Source organism: Somniosus microcephalus, chromosome 24 (genome assembly GCF_052327205.1).
Source record: "Somniosus microcephalus isolate GS21.2 chromosome 24, FLI_Smic_1.0, whole genome shotgun sequence".
NCBI classification, from domain to species: domain Eukaryota; kingdom Metazoa; phylum Chordata; class Chondrichthyes; order Squaliformes; family Somniosidae; genus Somniosus; species Somniosus microcephalus.
In genome coordinates this window covers 41,203,774-41,221,570 of record NC_141010.1, presented here as the reverse complement: position 1 = coordinate 41,221,570, position 17,797 = coordinate 41,203,774, and the positions used below count along the sequence as shown (strand labels likewise).

The 17,797-nt window shown below is 43.5% G+C and overlaps 1 protein-coding gene across 4 annotated transcripts in view; it reads right to left on the bottom strand.

The window, feature by feature from the left end:
* LOC147101268 (F-box/LRR-repeat protein 20) overlaps positions 1-17,797 on the bottom strand; it is a 138,487-nt gene that overhangs the window by 23,533 nt on the left and 97,157 nt on the right. For all 4 annotated transcript variants that reach the window (XM_085966559.1, XM_085966561.1, XM_085966558.1 and 1 more), the window contains 7 exons: positions 17,239-17,307; positions 14,491-14,586; positions 7,508-7,634; positions 6,093-6,167; positions 2,775-2,905; positions 2,092-2,152; positions 1,547-1,591 (listed from right to left, as the gene is read on the bottom strand). In XM_085966559.1, coding sequence (XP_085822685.1) covers positions 1,547-1,591; positions 2,092-2,152; positions 2,775-2,905; positions 6,093-6,167; positions 7,508-7,634; positions 14,491-14,586; positions 17,239-17,307 — 604 coding nt within the window. The remainder of the gene's footprint in view (positions 1-1,546; positions 1,592-2,091; positions 2,153-2,774; positions 2,906-6,092; positions 6,168-7,507; positions 7,635-14,490; positions 14,587-17,238; positions 17,308-17,797) is intronic.

Genomic DNA, 17,797 nt, shown 5'->3' with positions numbered 1-17,797 from the left:
TAACATAGGAATAGAAAAACCAGCTCAATCTTCTTTGGGCTACATCAACCATTGGTCCAAAAGAAAGACAGTACAGGGCTTAGTATCGTCAATTGTTCCTCAAATGCAAGGATCATAGAGGATGCTTATTCTACTGTGATTTTGCATGAAAATCCAGACCTAATGCATCAGTTTAACTGAGTTGTTAGTGTCTTGTTTTGCACACTTTGTACAAAAATAATAAATTGCAGGACAAGAGTAGTACAGTTTAAACTCTTTTATGAAGCATCAGGTCTGATCTGACTCATACAGTAGTGTAGACAAGATGGAGTTAGGACCCCCAGCCTCCTGGGTCTTCCAAACAATAGCAGTCCTTACAGATGCCTGCAGGCCAATGATAATTCAATATGCAAATGTTACAGTTAGCACTCTTGCCTCCGTGTCAGGATGTTATGGATTCCGGGCAGGGTTCGAACACATAATATAGGCCGACTTGCCAGTGCGGTACTGAAAGAGTGCTGTATTGTCAGGAGCGCCATCCTTTGCAAATTAACCCAAAATCCTGTGCATTCCAGTGCTTCAGGTGTCCACTTGTGGTTCTGCGGCTGAAGGCTGATGCCAGATACCAGACAATGAAGTAGCCCAATTCCAATCAATTAAGTATTGTAGCCAGGCACAATTTAGACCGCAAGTACAGTGGGCAAGCAGAGTGAGCAGAAGCTGAACACAGAGCAAGTTCCAGCCATAGTCCTGGAACAGAGGGCAAGAAAGACAGGGAGAAATACCGTTGGATGGTGGAGCACTAGGGGTCCTGAATAGGAAGCAATGACTTGGAAATGTTGCTGGATTCCTCTTGGGAATCAAAGAACTAGACTGTGATCTTTCCTCAGGGCAATAGTAGATTTATTGCTGATCTTGCTGGAGTTAAAAATCAGCTCCGACTCCAAAAATAAATTTGTCCCACGTGGCAGAAATATCAAATTTAAGAACATTATTGGTCAATGACCACTCCTGGTTGAGAGAATTACAGGGACCTGCATCTGATCCTGTGTGTGAAAAGAAAACTTATCATGTGTGGTCAAAGTCCAGCCTAGGCAGGGACAGAACACCAGACTGTAATAAATACAGCTCTGGGTCAAGGGGCAGAGTTCTTGGTTAGTAGAGATAAGACCAGCTTCCATCTTGCCTCATTTCCACCATGACAACTCTGAACAAAAAAGGCAAAACACCCCAAAAACCAGAAGCAGCACCGCTAATCTACTCCTTACTAACAAATCACAAGGAGGATTAATAAATAGAGCCGTTGCAAGCTCAGTCTAACCACTTCTGGCAGGTGAAAAAAAAGAGTTTGCTATTGATATTAGTAGGATTCATTGACTGGGAATTCATGGTCAGGACTCCATAAGGAAACGTTGGCTCAGTTTAAAAATCACCTTTAGATGGGACTTGGTGTTAATACCAGACAATGAATGGTCTGTAGCAGAATTGTTGTAACCAGAAGAATCATAATCACTATTCATTTTATCGAACAAAAAAGTTTGCAAAAACTATGAGAAAGTTCAATCACCTGAACACACTCTTCCAGGTCCATCTTCTCAAGCTCATGGCAATTCTGCAAACAGAAACAGGCAGTATTACAGTAAAGAAGATGCACCGGTTCCTCCTCCTCCCCAATATGCTTATTCCTATAGCAGCCTTTTTTGTCCGGAACTGTCGGTAGGATCCGTTGTAGATTTCACATCTGAATGTTGAATCATTTTCAACAATCAAACCTTCAAGAACGAACAAAAATCTGATCTTCAGTGAAGCTTCAGACAATGTAGGATACAGGAAGTCTGAATTGTTTCAGTGTTTTACTCCACCCTGGAATTAAGAGACGCTTCATCGCAAATATCAATCACACCACCTTATACCAAGCACAGTCATAGATTGAACACTGGCTTTATTTACAAACACATTTTCAAAAAATAAACACACAGCCCCTGTGATCCTGGTTGACTTAATGCACGTTGCTCGAGTGTGTATTTTTCCAGAGACTGACCATTTACCCTCCAAGCATACAAAACATCAACCCAGTGCGCAAGGCCACACTCGGGATATCTGTGCACTTACCCGGGCTAATGTGGTAAATCCCACGTCTGTTAACTGTGAACACCTAGCAATCTCTAATATTCTGAAAAATAAAAAAACCTGTTAAAATTAGGAAAAACTTGTGCGACAATCTCGTCATTTTATCCTTTGTGATCTACGTCTGCAGTTTTGCATCGTTACATCTGCAATCGGCATCATTGGAGATGAATGTTCGATTTCAAAAAGTACTTCATTGGCGATAAAGCGCTCGAGACATCCTGAGGTTGTAAAAAGTGCTGTATAAATGCAAGTCTTTTTCTTTATTATGTCTTCAGCTCAAGCAAATTTGATTCAAGAACAAGTTAATGTTTAACAAAATGGTAACCCATCCTTTTCTTTTCTACTGCTAACAAGATTAGCTGTGTTTTTCCAGCATTTTGTTTTTAATTCCAGAATTTGCAGGGTTTCTTTTCTTTTTGAATTCGATAAAACTTGAATCTAGCACTTTGAGCACAGTCAATTGAAAAACATAGACTGATACTTCAAAGCTTTCAGGATGCTAGTTATCTCTAATGAGCAGCTGACAGAAAATCCCAGTTGCTCCAGTTAATGTGGTTGATGGAGGACTGAGGCATCATTCAAAAAGCAAAGCAAAACGTTACGAGAAAATACATAAAAAGGGCTCAGCTACACATACACAGCAGCAACCATCAGGCCATGCCTACCTAAGTCGAATGCAATTCTGTCCCAACGCATTCAGAATAGCATCAGTGATGTTACTGCAGCCAGAGACGCAGAGTGACTGCAGTTTATGACATCCTCTGCAAATCGTAATCAGTCCCTCATCTGTGATTTGCTGCAAAAGAAAGTCACAAAAAAGAGTAAGAATTGACAGGATGTGGGCGAGGTGGTGATTTGACACAATGTGGGGCCACAGAGTGCAAAGGATGGTGTATTTGCTGGGACATCCTGCTCGACAGCTTCCCAATCGTTCCCCATAGGGCAGGGGGAAATAAAACAGCAGTACAACATATGGCCATTTTTCCCCACTTCCTGACGGTGGGTTCTGCAGCAGGATCAACATATTCCTGGGAACAAGTCACCTGCTTGTCCTGTCTGCCAGGAAACAGTGTATGTTGTTGGAAGGGGAGGGAAGAAAAAAAAGGACCAGACAAAGAAGGAAAGAAAAAGCAAGCTGGTAGGGAAACATTAAATAGAATGCAAACCCCCCCAGCCTCTGAAACCACATGTTAAAGGATTAAAAGTACTGGTGATTTTACTGATCAGGACTGATGCATTTCTGTAGACAGAAAGGATTGAGGAGAGTGGAGGGAAAGGGTTGAGGAAAGTGGGTGGGTGTTGAGATCAAATACAGGCAGACTTGTTGGGTCAAATAGCGTTTTTCTATTTCTGATAGTTCTGATCTTCCTACTAGTAATGAGAACCAAAATATTGTGGCATTTCTACAATGACAAGCTCAACAACACAAATTACACCCAGCTGGAGGATTGCCTACACAATAAACTGCAATTATACATTTATACCAACTATAAGAAGGTTAAGTATCAAGATGGGCCTCACAGAATAACAGAGAAATTTAAAGAACAACTTGAAGCTTCTAGATGAAAGTGGAAATGGTTCTGAAATGACTCAACTTATGTGCTTCCTCTGCCTACGAGGAAGTGCCATCAGGGCTGATTTTCCCAATATTCGCAGAGCAAGTACGAGAAACTCCACCCCTTGTAAAGCAGCCAGAGCGAGCGAGGAAGCATAGGATTTCACCGTGTCGCAATCAGTGGCTGGTGGCTTGATGTGGGGGGGGGGGGGGGGGAAAAGAGGGAGGGGAAGTTTTTTAAATACATCAGATAGGGAGCAAATAGGAGAATCACGGCTATGTAAAGTGGTCTTGGAGTAAATGGCATTTATAAAAATTTAAAGTGGGGGGGGGGGGGGAGCATAAAAATACTTTCACCAACATGCTTCATGGTAGTTGTTTAATTGCAAGGTCTGTACAGTTCACTGACTGCACGCTTTACAATTAGGTACAATATTACAAAAAGTATAGCACATCTGTGGGTGCTGTATGTTCTTTTATGAAAGGAGCATTTATAGGTACTGAGACACCAAGAATATCTGATTTATTTGATGATGTTGGAATAAAATTGAAAACTTGTTAAAAGACTAGTTGAAACAGAACCCTTTAGAGCTTCTGGCTATCTCAGACATGAAGTCTCAGAACTACACAGACCAGGAAACTCTCAGATTCCATCCCTGGACTGCGCCGAGATAGCAGACTCGGACAGCAGCTGTAGAGGCACAATTGTCCACGGCACTGGTGTTAGGGAATGGGGACGGGGGAGAATCATTGCCAGTTCTCACTCTGAACACTATGCCGTGATCCCTGCTGGAACTATGAGCGTCAATGCCAGCCAAGGATAGGATCCGGCTCGGCTGTGATGCCCACCACAGTTGGATAGCCTGCAGAGACTGACTCTGTCAAAGCTCACACACCAATACCACCTCTTGGGTGAAGAATTAAGGGTGCGCGCCACCTGTGGAATCCCATCCCAGTGAGGGAGCAAATGTCTCCAAGAGAAGGTGAGGAAGGGGAGAGAAAATGACAGAATCAAAAGAAAATCTTTTCTGACAAAGATGCTGAGACCCAGTTACAGCTGAACACTTATTAAAAGGTTAACATAGGTCCAAACTGTAAGTTAAAATATTGTAAGTTTCGTTACGGACATTCCAAAAACTATATTCAAAGTTGGAAATTTGCCTATGAGCTGTGCACAAACCTGATTAACAATAGACACAATGCAACATTAAGCAGAAGTGAGACACTGCTTCTAATTACAGGAAACTTTGTGTTATGCGGAGGCGAACCGTCCAGCAAGCTCGAGCCACCGGCAAAAATCAGGAGCCGTTTTTTATTCTTTTCGTTTCTTTTCTTTGCTTTTTTTGAACAGTCAAGCTATGCAACATCTGTAGCTAAGCAACAGCTTCAGCTAGAGACGCTACAGAGATGCTTGCTGACTGTTTAGAGGCTGTTGCTAAGCAACAGGGTTTGTTGATTCATACGGAGATGAAAATCTCCGTATGTTTCAACATTAGCTCTGGAGTGTACGGCAGTTTTGAGGGAACGGCAGCAGCTCGGTCCCGTCGGTGCTGGATAGCACAAAGTTGCCTGTAACATTCTTTGAGAAGCACTTTTACAAAATATATTTTGCTCTCAGAGAAAGCACAGGAGTTTAACAATGCCTAGCATCATTTTTTTTGGAAATGTTCTTAAAAACCGTTTTATATCTTCCATTAGATACTAGCTGGGGGAGCCCGGCTTTGCCAGGGCTGTTTTGGGCCGGGCGGTTTAAATCGAGTGCGAGGCTTTGGGGCCTCTCTGTGAATCTGCTGCCGGGCAACATTTTAAATCGAGTCCCAGGCTTTTGGGCCCTGTTTGTGTCCCTCTCTCAATCTGCTGCCGGGCAACATTTCTACCTTTTAATACCTTGAAAGATGAAAGTGAAAGTACTTATAAAACGTTTTTGGTACATCTTTTAAAAATAACATAAGAGATACTAACTTTTTCGAAGCCGGATGAGCAGATTTTGAGCTGGAAGGAGTTGAAGCATCAATGGGGTTTTTAGCTTGAGGCAATGGATGCCACATCCCCGAGATGAAAACGATTAGTCCCGCCCACACACACACACCGATTGGCCAACCATCAGGGGACTGTACTGTAGGATTGGTCAATCGTGACGGCACAGGATTGGTCGAACCTTGACGTCAGTCAATCAATGCTAAGTAGCAGATAATGAGTTTAATTTTGAAGGTTTTTTGCATAAGGCGCGAACAATTTTCGTCCAACCGAAAAGTAAATACGCTTACGACTGTCCCGGAACCGTAAGCTTTCTTTGGAGGTAACGCGTGCGTAGGTACGCTCTATAACTTTCGAGCGCATAGCCGGACAGACGCACACCCGAGGACAGAAGGACAGACAGATCGACTCGTTTATATATAAGATAGAATATAGATAGATAGATACTTACAGAGCAAGTTTGTAGATTCAGGGTGACCAGCTCAGGGCAGTGTGCACCAATGTATTTCAGAGCTTCATCTTCCAGCTGTATGTAGCAAACAGGTACAACAAAACAGTCATTTAAAAACTCAGCGATTGATGGCTAAAGAGAATCCATGTTAACTACAATTCAATTATAGCCACACCAACTAATTCAGTCATTGCTATATCCAACCTTCAGAAGTAAGGTGAGCAAGACACGAAATAATGTCTATTGTGCTGGCCGTGTTACACTTCCCTTTTAAACTGGGGCAGAATTAAACACTGCATTACGGTCATTTGAGTTTGAGGAACCCGAGTGCCCAGCATAGCTTGGACAGTAACACTTTATACTGAAATAAAAACAGAAAATGCTGAAGATACTCAGCAAGTCAGGCAGCATCTGTGAAAAAAGAAACAGAGTTAACGTTTCAGGTCAATGACCTCTCGTCACAAAAGGTCATCGCCCTGAAACGTTAACTCTGTTTCTCTCTTCACAGATGCTGCCTGACCTGCTGAGTATCGCCAGCATTTTCTATTTTTATTTCAGATTTCCAGCATCTGCAGTATTTTCTTTTTGCAACACTTTATACTGACTCACTGACTAGTCTTTTAAAAAGTAATCCCCTGCCCATTCTTTGAAGTTTCTCAAGAATGCCTTCCTGAAGTGAAAACAGTCCAAATCACTCTCTCCGAACAGAATTTGAGATGAAAGTTATTGCTGTAGGATTATAAAATTAGAGACAGTGGCCAGAATTTTAAGTTTTTGACCTGCCCAGAGCAAGGGGGGGGGGGGGGGCGGGGGGCTGGTGGAGTGCAGGAAAACTGCTGTGGAGTTTCAAAAATTCCAATCCACAAGCTTGGGGGGGCTGGGAGGAAGCACTCCTCCTCCTCCCGGAAGGATTACTCCTCGAGGCTGTCCTCGCCTCGCTGCAGCGGCTGGGAATCCAGAGGCCCAGGATCCCCGGCCGGCCGGCCGGCCAGCCAGCCAGCCAGTTAAACCTGCACAGCAGGTTAAACCAGAGGCTTGCAGCTTCATTATAATATTTTAAATGTCAACCTGCCCCCCTCACCCCCAGCCCCGTCTCGAGTTATAACAACATTACCCACCGCCTTCAACTTCTAGCATTCTAAAACACCTGTGGGACAGTTTTGTAATTCCAGGACAATAGTTACTGCAGTTACTTCTGTAACAATCCAGTTCAATCATTATTGGTATCATTTTGCTACAATTCATAATAAGCACAAGGCCCACAGGAAATAAACTAGAACCCAAAGTCTAAAGAGCAGTTTGCATTTTAAGATGTCAATCAATTATTGCCAATCAGACTAAAATATTTCTTACAGCAGTGTTGTTCTGGCAACCACACTGCATACTCCATTTAGATGATGGATTGTTATACAGACCTGCGTACATCCTTTAAGAAACAGAGCCTTCATTCCACCGCAGCCTCTCACCAGTGCCTGTATCCCATCCTTCGTCACCTGATCACACCAGGATATATTCAGCTGTTCTAGAAGTGGACACCCCTCACTGGAAGCAAACAACAGTTCCTCAAGAGTAATTGCAGACATGTGACAGCGGCGAGAAATTGCACTCATAACTTTAAACTATATAAAGGGATCGGTTCACCGATCCAGAGCTCCCAGAAATAGGGCCTTGTTCACCGGGAGAGCGGGTTGGCGAAAGGGCTACAATGCTGCAGTGCCAATTCTCTGATCAGAGCACCTGTTGAGTGAGGCTCCTGCTGTTAGTCAAAGATCACTGAATAAACCCCCCAATGATAAAATGGCAACTTCGCTGGGGTGAAAAATATTACTCTCATTATGATGCTAAAAGTAGAAAAAGTAAAACATTGTCATTTAAAATCTGATAAATATAGGATGCAAGTTTGCAGTGTATTGCAAGTCTGCACCACAATGAGATGCTGATAGCATCACAAGCCATTAGAACCAAGCTCAAATGGTATATAAAATCAACCCCACGGTGCATCGCTTTAACACATTACATTGCATTATTATACAAACTTACCAATTTCTGTGTTCAATCTTTCCCTCACTGACAGAAACCAGGCAAAATGTGACAAGCAATGATACTGCACCACGTGATTATTTAGCAATGGGGTGTACGTAACAGAAGATACAGGGAGTGTTTTTTTAATTTTATTTTGTACAGTTACTGGTGAGCTATTCATTGTACAAAAAAATTCCTGATTGGATCTGGGAAATTTCAGCCACTTGACTGAGCAAATCTCTCAAACTTCTTCTCAAATCTTTTCTGCAGTCATGTATACCCCTCCCTCTTGCACAATGTCACCATTAACTCACTGAGCAATGCCGTTGGAGATCTATTGTATGTTATAAAATAGAGCAGTACAAGTTCAATTTCCCTTGTGGCCCAGACATGTAAATATATCATTCTTTTTGTGGTCGCAGTACTTTAAAACCCATAATTTCCTTTTACAGCCACATTGACAGAAGTAGAGTTTCCTTGCTAATGTATTGCAAATGACTCCCTGATATGAAAGATATCAAAGAGGACAAGACTCTCCAGGGAGCATCATAATATTCAGAAATTGGAACCTTCCAATTATGGAAAGAACCAGAAGTTGCAATTTTATTGCTAAGAAATATAAATTAAAAAATCAATGCACAAGATTAAAAAGTGCTCAAGACAGTATTTAATCTATTCTCAGGGTTTAGTCGTCATTTATACAGACACTTTCAAGATTGTTTACACAGTTTGTGGTATGACTTCAAAACACGCTCCCCATTACATTACACCCTTGTACGATACCTCCCAGGTTTAATTCACGCTCAGGATGTGGGGCATCACTGGCAAGGCAGGCATTTATTGCCCATCACTCGTTGCCCTGAGAAGGTGGTGATGGGCCACCTTCATCTTGGCCCAGTAATTCCTCTCCCAACGCGCGAGTACGGACGGGGTACTCACGCGTGTGCCCGGAGGAATTGCCGGTTTTCAGCATGCACAGCGCATGCGGGGAAAACCGGCATTTCCTCTCCTCTGGCCCAAGGGGTTAAGAGGCTGAACGCGTACGAGTCTGCGCATGCGACTTGGATTTCCTTTATATTTTTTATTTTTTTAAATTTATTTATTTATTTATTTATTTATTTATTTATTTTTAAAGAGTTGTGCATGTGTAAAGGCCTCCGGTTTTTACGCATTGAAAAACCACACGTAAGTACTTAGTTTTACAGGTAAGTGGTCTATTAATACAATTTGTAAAAAAAATTCCACAGGTTTATTATTTTTAAAGAATTTACAGTAAGGTCAGTTTAGTTTTAGCCCCGATTTTTTATATAATAATTTTTTTCAAATTTTAAAATTATTGTTTAAAATAGTTTTTGAGTTATTTATGGTTCATTTAAGTAGTGCAATTTTTTTTTTTAATTTTCTTCAAGTTTAAGTAGTGTTTTGGGGCCAGGAGTTTGAGTTTGACAGCTCTTACTGTCAAACTCATGAATGAACTTTTGCAACCTCCCATTGGTTGCCCTGTGCTCACGTGATCCCAGCCGGCTCATCGCACTAAGTACGCCGCTGGGTCACGCACGCACAGCGCGGCAGCACCTCAAGCGGGCCAGTGAGAGGAAATGCAATGCGGGTCAGGATTAAAATGTCAGCGCGCCGGGTAAGTGCACATCGGGGGCTTGCACGCGCGGCAAGCTCCCGATCCTAATTTCAGGGCCCTCGAGTTGTTATTCTTTGTAGCACTTAGATACAACAGAGTGGGGAGCAGTAGCAGAGTGGTTACGTTATTGGACTAGTAATCCAGAGGCCTGGACTAATAATCTGGAGATGTAAATTCAAATCCCACCATGGTGGCTATGGAATTTAAATTCAAATTCAGTTAATTAAAATTAAGCTGAAATGAAAAGCTAGCACCAGTAATGGTGACAATGAAACTACTGGATTGTCGTAAAAACCCATCGGGTTCACCAATATTCTTTAGGAAAGGAAATCTGCCGTCCTTACCTAATCTGGCCTATATGCGACTCCAGGCCCACAGCAATGTGGTTGACTCTTACCTGCCCTCTGAGATGGCCTAGCAAGCCACTCATTTGTACACAGCCGTGACAAGAAACAATAAGAATAAAACTGGGCGGACAACCCGGGCCCGGCCTCAGAAATAACTATGGCACACCCAGCCCAGTCGACCCTGTAAAGTCCTGCTCACTAACATCTGGGGACTTGTGCCAAAATTGGAAGAGCTGCTCCACAGACTAGACAAGCAACAGCCTGACACAGTCATACTCACAGAGTCATACCTTTCAGCCAATGTCCAAACTCCTGCATCACCATCTCTGGGTGTGTCCTGACCCACTGGCAGGACGGACCCACCAGAGGTGGCAGCACAGTGGTACACAGTTGGGAGGGAGTGGTCTTGGGAGTCCTCAACATCGACTCCTGATTCCATGAATTCTCATGGCATCAGGTCAAACATGGACAAGGAAACCTCCTGCTGATTACCACCTCCCGCCCTCCCTCAGCTGATGAATCAGTACTCCTCCATGTTGAACACCGCTTGGAAGAAGCACGGGGGGGTAACAAGAGCACAGAATGTACTCTGGGTGGGGGACTTCAATGTCCATCACCAAGAGTGGCTCGCTAACTCCACTACTGACCGAGTCCTGAAGGACATAGCTGCCAGACTGAGCCTGCAGCAGGTGGTGAGGGAACCAACATGAGGAAAAAAGCTACTTGGCCTAGTCCTCACCAATCTACAGATGCATCTGTCCATGACAGTGTTGGTAGCGGTGACCACCGGATTGTCCTTGTGGTGGCGAAGGCCCGTCTTCACACTGAAGACACTAGTTATCGTGTTGTGTGGCAATACCACCGTGCTAAATGGGATAGAGTCGGACAGATATAGCGACTCAAAAGTGGGCATCCATGAGGCACTGTGGGCCATCAGCAGCAGCAGAATTGTACTCCACCACAATCTGTAACCTCACGGCCCGGCATATCCCTCACTCTACAATTAACATCAAGCCAGGCAACCAACCCTGGTTCAATGAGGAGTGTAGAAGAGCATGCCTGGAGCAGCACCGGGTGTACCTAAAACTGAGGTGCCAACCTGGGGAAGCTGTAACACAGGACTACATGCATGCTAAACAGAAGCTGCATGCTATAGACAGAGCTAAGCAATCCCACAACCAACAGATCAGATCAAAGCTCTGCAGTCCTGCCACATTCACTCGTGAATGGTGGTGGACCATTAAACAACTAACGGGAGGAGGAGGCTCCATTAATATCCCCATTCTCAGTGATGGTGGAGCCCAGCACGTGAGTGCAAAAGACAAAACTGAAGTGTTTGCAACCATCTTCAGCCAGAAGTGCCGAGTGGATGATCCATGTCGGCCTCCTCCCGAGGTCCCCACCATCACAGAAACCAGGCTTCAGCCAGTTCGATTCACTCCACGCGATATCAAGAAACAGCTGAGCGCACTGGATACAGCAAAGGCTATGGGCCCCGATAACATCCTGGCTATCGTGCTGAAGACTTGTGCTCCAGAACTAGCCGCGCCTCTAGCCAAGCTGTTTCAGTACAGCTACAACACTGGCATCTATCCGACAATGTGGAAAACTGCCCATGTATGTCCGGTCCACAAAAAGCAGGACAAATCCAATCCAGCCAATTACTGCCCCATCAGTCTACTCTCAATCATCAAAGTGATGGAAGGTGTCATCGACAGTGCTATCAAGCGGCACTTACTCACCAATGACCTGCTCAACAATGCTCAGTTTGGGTTTTGCCAGGACCACTCTGCTCCAGACCTCATTACAGCCTTGGTCCAAATATTGGACAAAAGAGATGAATTCCAGAGGTGAGAGGAGAGTGACTGCCCTTGACAAAGGCAGCATTTGGCCGAGTGTGGCATCAAGGAGCCCTGGTAAATCTGAAGTCAATGGGGATCAGGGGGAAAACTCTCCACTGACTGGAGTCATACCTAGCACAAAGGAAGATGGGTGTGGTTGTTGGAGGTCAATCATCACAGCCCCAGGACATCACTGCAGGAGTTCCTCAGGGCAGTGTCCTAGGCCCAACCATCTTCAGCTGCTTCATCAATGATCTTCCCTCCATCATAAGGTTAGAAGTGGGGATGTTCGCTGATGAATGCAGAGTGTTCAGTTCGAACTGCAACTCCTCATATAATGAAGCAGTCCATGCCCGCATGGAACAAGACCTGGATGACATTCAGGCTTGGGCTGATAAGTGGCAAGTAACATTCGCGCCACACAAGTGCCAGGCAATGACTATCTCCAACAAAAGAGCGTCTTACCACCGCCCCTCGACATTCAATGGCATTACCATCGCCAAATCCCCCAACATCAACATCCTGGGGGGGGGGGGGGGGTCCACCATTGACCAGAAACTTAACTGGACCAGCCACATAAATACTGTGGCTACAAGAGCAAGTCAGAGGCTGGGTATTCTGCAGTGAGTAGCTCACCTCCTGACTCCCCAAAGCCTTTCCACCATCTACAAGGCACAAGTCAGGAGTGTGATGGAATACTCTCCACTTGCCTGGATGAGTGTAGCTCCAACAAACACTCAAGAAGCTCAACACCATCCAGGACAAAGCAGCCCGCTTGATTGGCACACCATCCACCACCTTAAACAAACATTCACTCCCTCCACCACTAGTGCACCGTGGCTGCAGTGTGTACCATCTACAAGATGCACTGCAGCAACGTGCCAAGGCTTCTTCGACAGCCTCTACCACTTAGAAGGACAAGGGCATCAGGTGCATGGGAACCCCATCACGTCCAAGTTCCCCTCCAAGTCACAAACCAACCTGACTTGGAAATATATCGCTGTACCTTCATAGTCGTCGGGTCAAAATCCTGGAACTCCTTCCCCAACAGCACTGTGGGAGTACCTTCACCATGCGGACTGAAGCAGTGCAAGGCAGCGGCTCACCGCCACCTTCTCAAGGGCAATTAAGGATGGGCAATAAATGCTGGCCTTGCTAGCAATGCCCACATCCCAGGAATGAATAAAAAAAAGTGTGACTTGCTAGGCCACTTCAGAGGGCATTCAAGAGTCAACCACAGTATAGGCCAGACCAGGTATAGACAGCAGGCATCCTTCCCGAATGGATATTAGAGGACCAGTTGTGTGCTTTTTTTTTAAATGACAATCTGGCAGCTTCATGGTCACTTCAAACTAAATTCTCAAACTGTGCTGATGGGATTTGAGCTCATGTCCCCTGGATTATTAATCCAGTAATGTAACCACTATGCTACCTTGTCCACCGTACTACGTTTCTCTTGCATGTGCAGTTTTAGAAGTTATGGGTTACTGCGCCTTCAAAACTATTTTTTAACTTTTTAGATGCAAGGCTCACAATGTTATAATGCAGGAAAACGTCTACTGCTTCAGAGACCCTCCTGTATTTCAAAAATGCTGTTTATCCAGTTGCAGATTACTACCTTACCTTACTCTGTACTCCAGGAAAAGCTACAGATTCTCCCTACTTCCCTTCTGATTTTTATTACCAGCCTAGATTTCCTGATTGTTGTATTTCACATTGGCATTAACCTTTAAAATAATCTGGATAACTGTATCGCAATGGTATTCAGAGCAAGTTCAATGGGCCTCATCCACCAACAGCAGTGAAAACAAAACTGGGCCCAGACTTCAAGTACAAGACTGTCCAATCACATCAGCCGACTGAAAATAGCACTGCACTTTATTTGTGCTTAAATATCAAACGGAGGTGTTTTTTTTTGATCCAAGCATAATATAAAGGGAAAACATTCTGGTCTCACTGTAATTAGGTCTTCTTGCACCATCCATGGCTTAGGATGGCTGCCGAAATTGCCCTAGATGCCTCCAATTTTCCCTCCTTTCCTAAAGGAGGGCACCTGGTCTCCAGTTAAGCACTTTGCTATAGTGATGTGGACAGAATTCGGATCTCAGTAGTGTGGGGAAATCCTGGCCCAAACCAGCATCCCATTTCTCCATGGCACTGCACGTCGATGCTTCAATGCAGTTTGTCACGGCGCTCGGTCTGAGCAAATAGTTACGGAGTTCAAACTCGAGGGAAAAAAGTTTTCTTTTTAAATCCGGTAAGTCAATTACTGTGATATTAGTCTATACAATCTCTTGCCCTATAGTTCACGTGACTTGTGCAGCTCATGCCTCAGTGAGCTTTAGGGGAAAAGTTAGGTAAGGAGGTGAAGATAAGCAAGCATGTTTATTTAAAAGTTTGTGTTAATTCAGCATTTTACCAAAGATCAATGCCTATTACAGTCACAAATGCAGTCACAGATAAATAACGAAGTACTTACAAGCTACACTGGAAATTGGATTAAATAAACACAAATGCATCAGACACTGAAGTGCTGCATCGTTAGAACTCACCTCAGAGCTTTCAAAGAAAGGTTTGTGATAGATGTGCATGAAGCTAGGTCTAGACTTCTTAGCTTGGAGCAGAATTTACTTAGACTAGTACAGGTTCTGTAAAACAAGTACAACCCATAAATCATCAAGAATCCAAGACCCATTCTGCCACTTAATGGCACTTTTATTATTCGAGAGCAGTTCTCCAATGATTTTGACAAAGGGTCCACACCCTCCTCTGTTGACTTGCTGAATGCATCTAGCATTTTCTGTTTTTGTCTCATTTCACTAATAGCAGCAACAGCAGGCAGGTGAAATCCTCACAACCACTGTTTTGCTTAACAGCAAGATTTATTTTCATGAAAACCTCACTTGTTGAAATAAATTAATTGTGCACCTTTTAAAGAGTAAAATCATTAGGAAAAATGAAATGAGCATTCAGCACGTTAATTTTCTGAATTGTTGTGCGAAGAGTGCTGCTGACAGTAGGGAACCTGGTTAGACAAGATATGGAACCAGGCACGCAGAAGGAAGAAAATTATCAGTTACCATAACTGCAATTAATCTAGGTGTTTTAGCATATCATGCAATTTCTACTGTGCACACCAATTTATCTCAACCACAGCACTGGGCTGTATAATTGGATTGGAAAATTGCAAATGTCTCTCCATTATTTAGGAAGGGCGAGAGAGAAATCAGGTAATTATAAACCTGTCAGTCTCATGTCAGTTATTGTGAGATTACTAGAGGTGACTGAGCACTTGGACAAATTTGAGCTGATCAGAGAGTCATCTTAGATTTCTGAAGAGAAAGTCATGTCTGACCAATTTAGTTGATTTTTTTTTTTTATAAACAAGGTAGTGTCTATGGATATTGTCTCTATGGACTTCTAGGAGGCATTTGAGAAGATTCCTCACGAGATTTTTTAGTAAAAATGAAAGTGTTCTTAATTCGAGGCTTCCTTGTGGCATGGTTTAGAAATGACGCGAAGAGCAGTCAGAGAGTAATGATAAAGGGTACGTACTCGGATTGGTGGCACGTGGCTACTGGGATCTGTATTCGGGCCTCGGCTTTTCACTATATTTATAAATGACTTGGATGAAGGAATAGAGAGCTGTATATCGTTGCTGATGACACAAAGTTAGGTGGCTCAGTAAAGAGTGCGGATGGGAGCAGGAAGTTGCAAAGGGACATTGATCGATTGTGAGTGGGCAAAACTATGGCACACGGAGTTTAATGTGGGAAGTGAGGTCATCCACTTTGGACTCAAGAAAGATAGCTAGGAACTGTGGAGGAGCAGAGAGATTTGGGTGTCCATGTACACAAATCACTAAAAGCTAGTGGACAGGTGCTAAAAGCAATCAAAAAGGATAATGGAATATTGACCTTTATCCTAAGGGGGCTAGAATACAAAAAGGGGAGGAAGTTGTGCCTCAGTTGTATAGAGCCTTGGTCAGATCCCTTCTGGAGCACTGCGTTCAGTTCTGGGCACCGCATCTCGGGAAGGGTATATTGGCCTAGGAGGGGGGAGCAGCACAGATGCACCAGAATGATACCAGCTTCAAGGTTTGAATTATGAGGACAGGCTGCATAAACCTGGCTTATATTCCCTTGTGTATAGAAGATTGAGGGATGATCTAATCGATGTGTTTAAAATGATAAAAGGATTCGATAAGGTAGATAGACAGAAACTGTTTCTTCTGGTTGAGGAACCCAGAACAAGGTGGCATAATTTTAAAATTAGAACCAGACCATTCAGGAGTGAAATCAGGATGCACTTCTCCACACAAAGGGTAGTAGAAATCTGCAACTCTCTCCCCAACAGGCTATGGATGTTAGGTCAATTGAAATTTTCAAGACTTGCAATAGACTTTGGTTAGGTAAGGGTATCAAGGTACATGGAGCTAAGGCAGGTAAATGGGGTTTAGGTACAGATCAGCTGTGATCTGATTGAATGGCAGAACAGGCTCGAGGGGCTGAATGGCCTGCTGCTGGTTCTATATTTCTATGTTCCTTCAAGCCAGTTCCCCAGCATTAGTAATCCCTGTTTAACCAAAACATGCTAAAGAAATCAGTTTATACTGTAACTATGATTCATTATTAAAGCTGCACTCGTATACACCAACAGTAAAAGTACTCATTCACAATCTCCTTCTCGCCCTCTACCTTGAAGATATGACTAACGTATAGGCCCACGGATGCCAGTTGTCCTCATGTAACTCTTCATGCGTGAGCCCAAACACGTGTTAACAGGCTGTTCAACCAAAGGGTTATCGCAGCCAAGCTCAGGGCCACGGAGCCAAATTGCTGCTACACTCAATTTACATTTGACTTGAGAAGTGCGCAAGTTATTTATGTACATACACAAGTGAAAAGCAACTGGTTTCAGTCTGTAATACCAGGGAAAAGCATGTGCAAACATCTAAATATCCGTTTCTACTGTGGTCATGACTTCACAAACCAGAAGCCAGTATTATAATAACAGCTTGCCAGAAATTCACGCCTCTCCATTTGTTTTTACAGCTTAAATCAGTAGATGTTTGGTTTGGGAAACAAGTATAAAGTTACTGTTTTTGAAAATAAACATGATGCATCATTACATCGAGAGAGAGAGATATTACTTCCTGATTTATCTATTTTCTTCTATTCGTTCCAACTTTGGTGGCCTCCTGCACTAGGACCTTTGCCCTTCATCCAGGTTCATATTAAAAAAAGGCCACAACTTACTAGAAGATAGGAGTTTTCAATTACTGCATTCAGTTTACTTACGCATCTGTGATTTTTGTGCAGCCATTCAGATTTAACTGTTCAATATTCCTGCAGTTCTGAGCAAAGGTCCTAGGGCAATAAAACGAGAGAGAGACAGCAGTTATAAAATGCACTTCCACCTTTGAGGTGCACTGCAGCATTTGGCAAAATTAGAACAGAACAGAATCAGCATCCTCTGTCTATAACCAACAACAATTTGCATTTATATAGCACCTTTAACCTTGTAAAATGTCTCAAGGCACTTTACAGGAGCGTTATCAAACAAAGATCAGCCATGATCTCATTGAATGGCGGAGCAGGCTCGAAGGGCCGAATGGCCTACTCCTGTTCCTATCTCTATGTTTCTATGTTTTCTATGTAAAACCGGTCATATTCAGCACACTGAACAGGTCACAAACTTTTTTTTTTTTTTTTTTAAATTTTCATGACAGCACGTGATTGGACTTCTACAGTTTAACTCAACTGTAGTTTTCCTCGTGACTCAAAACTGCTACCATCACTGCAAGATCTCACTTGGACATTTCTAGTTTGGCCGACTGGTATACTACGCAGTGACGAC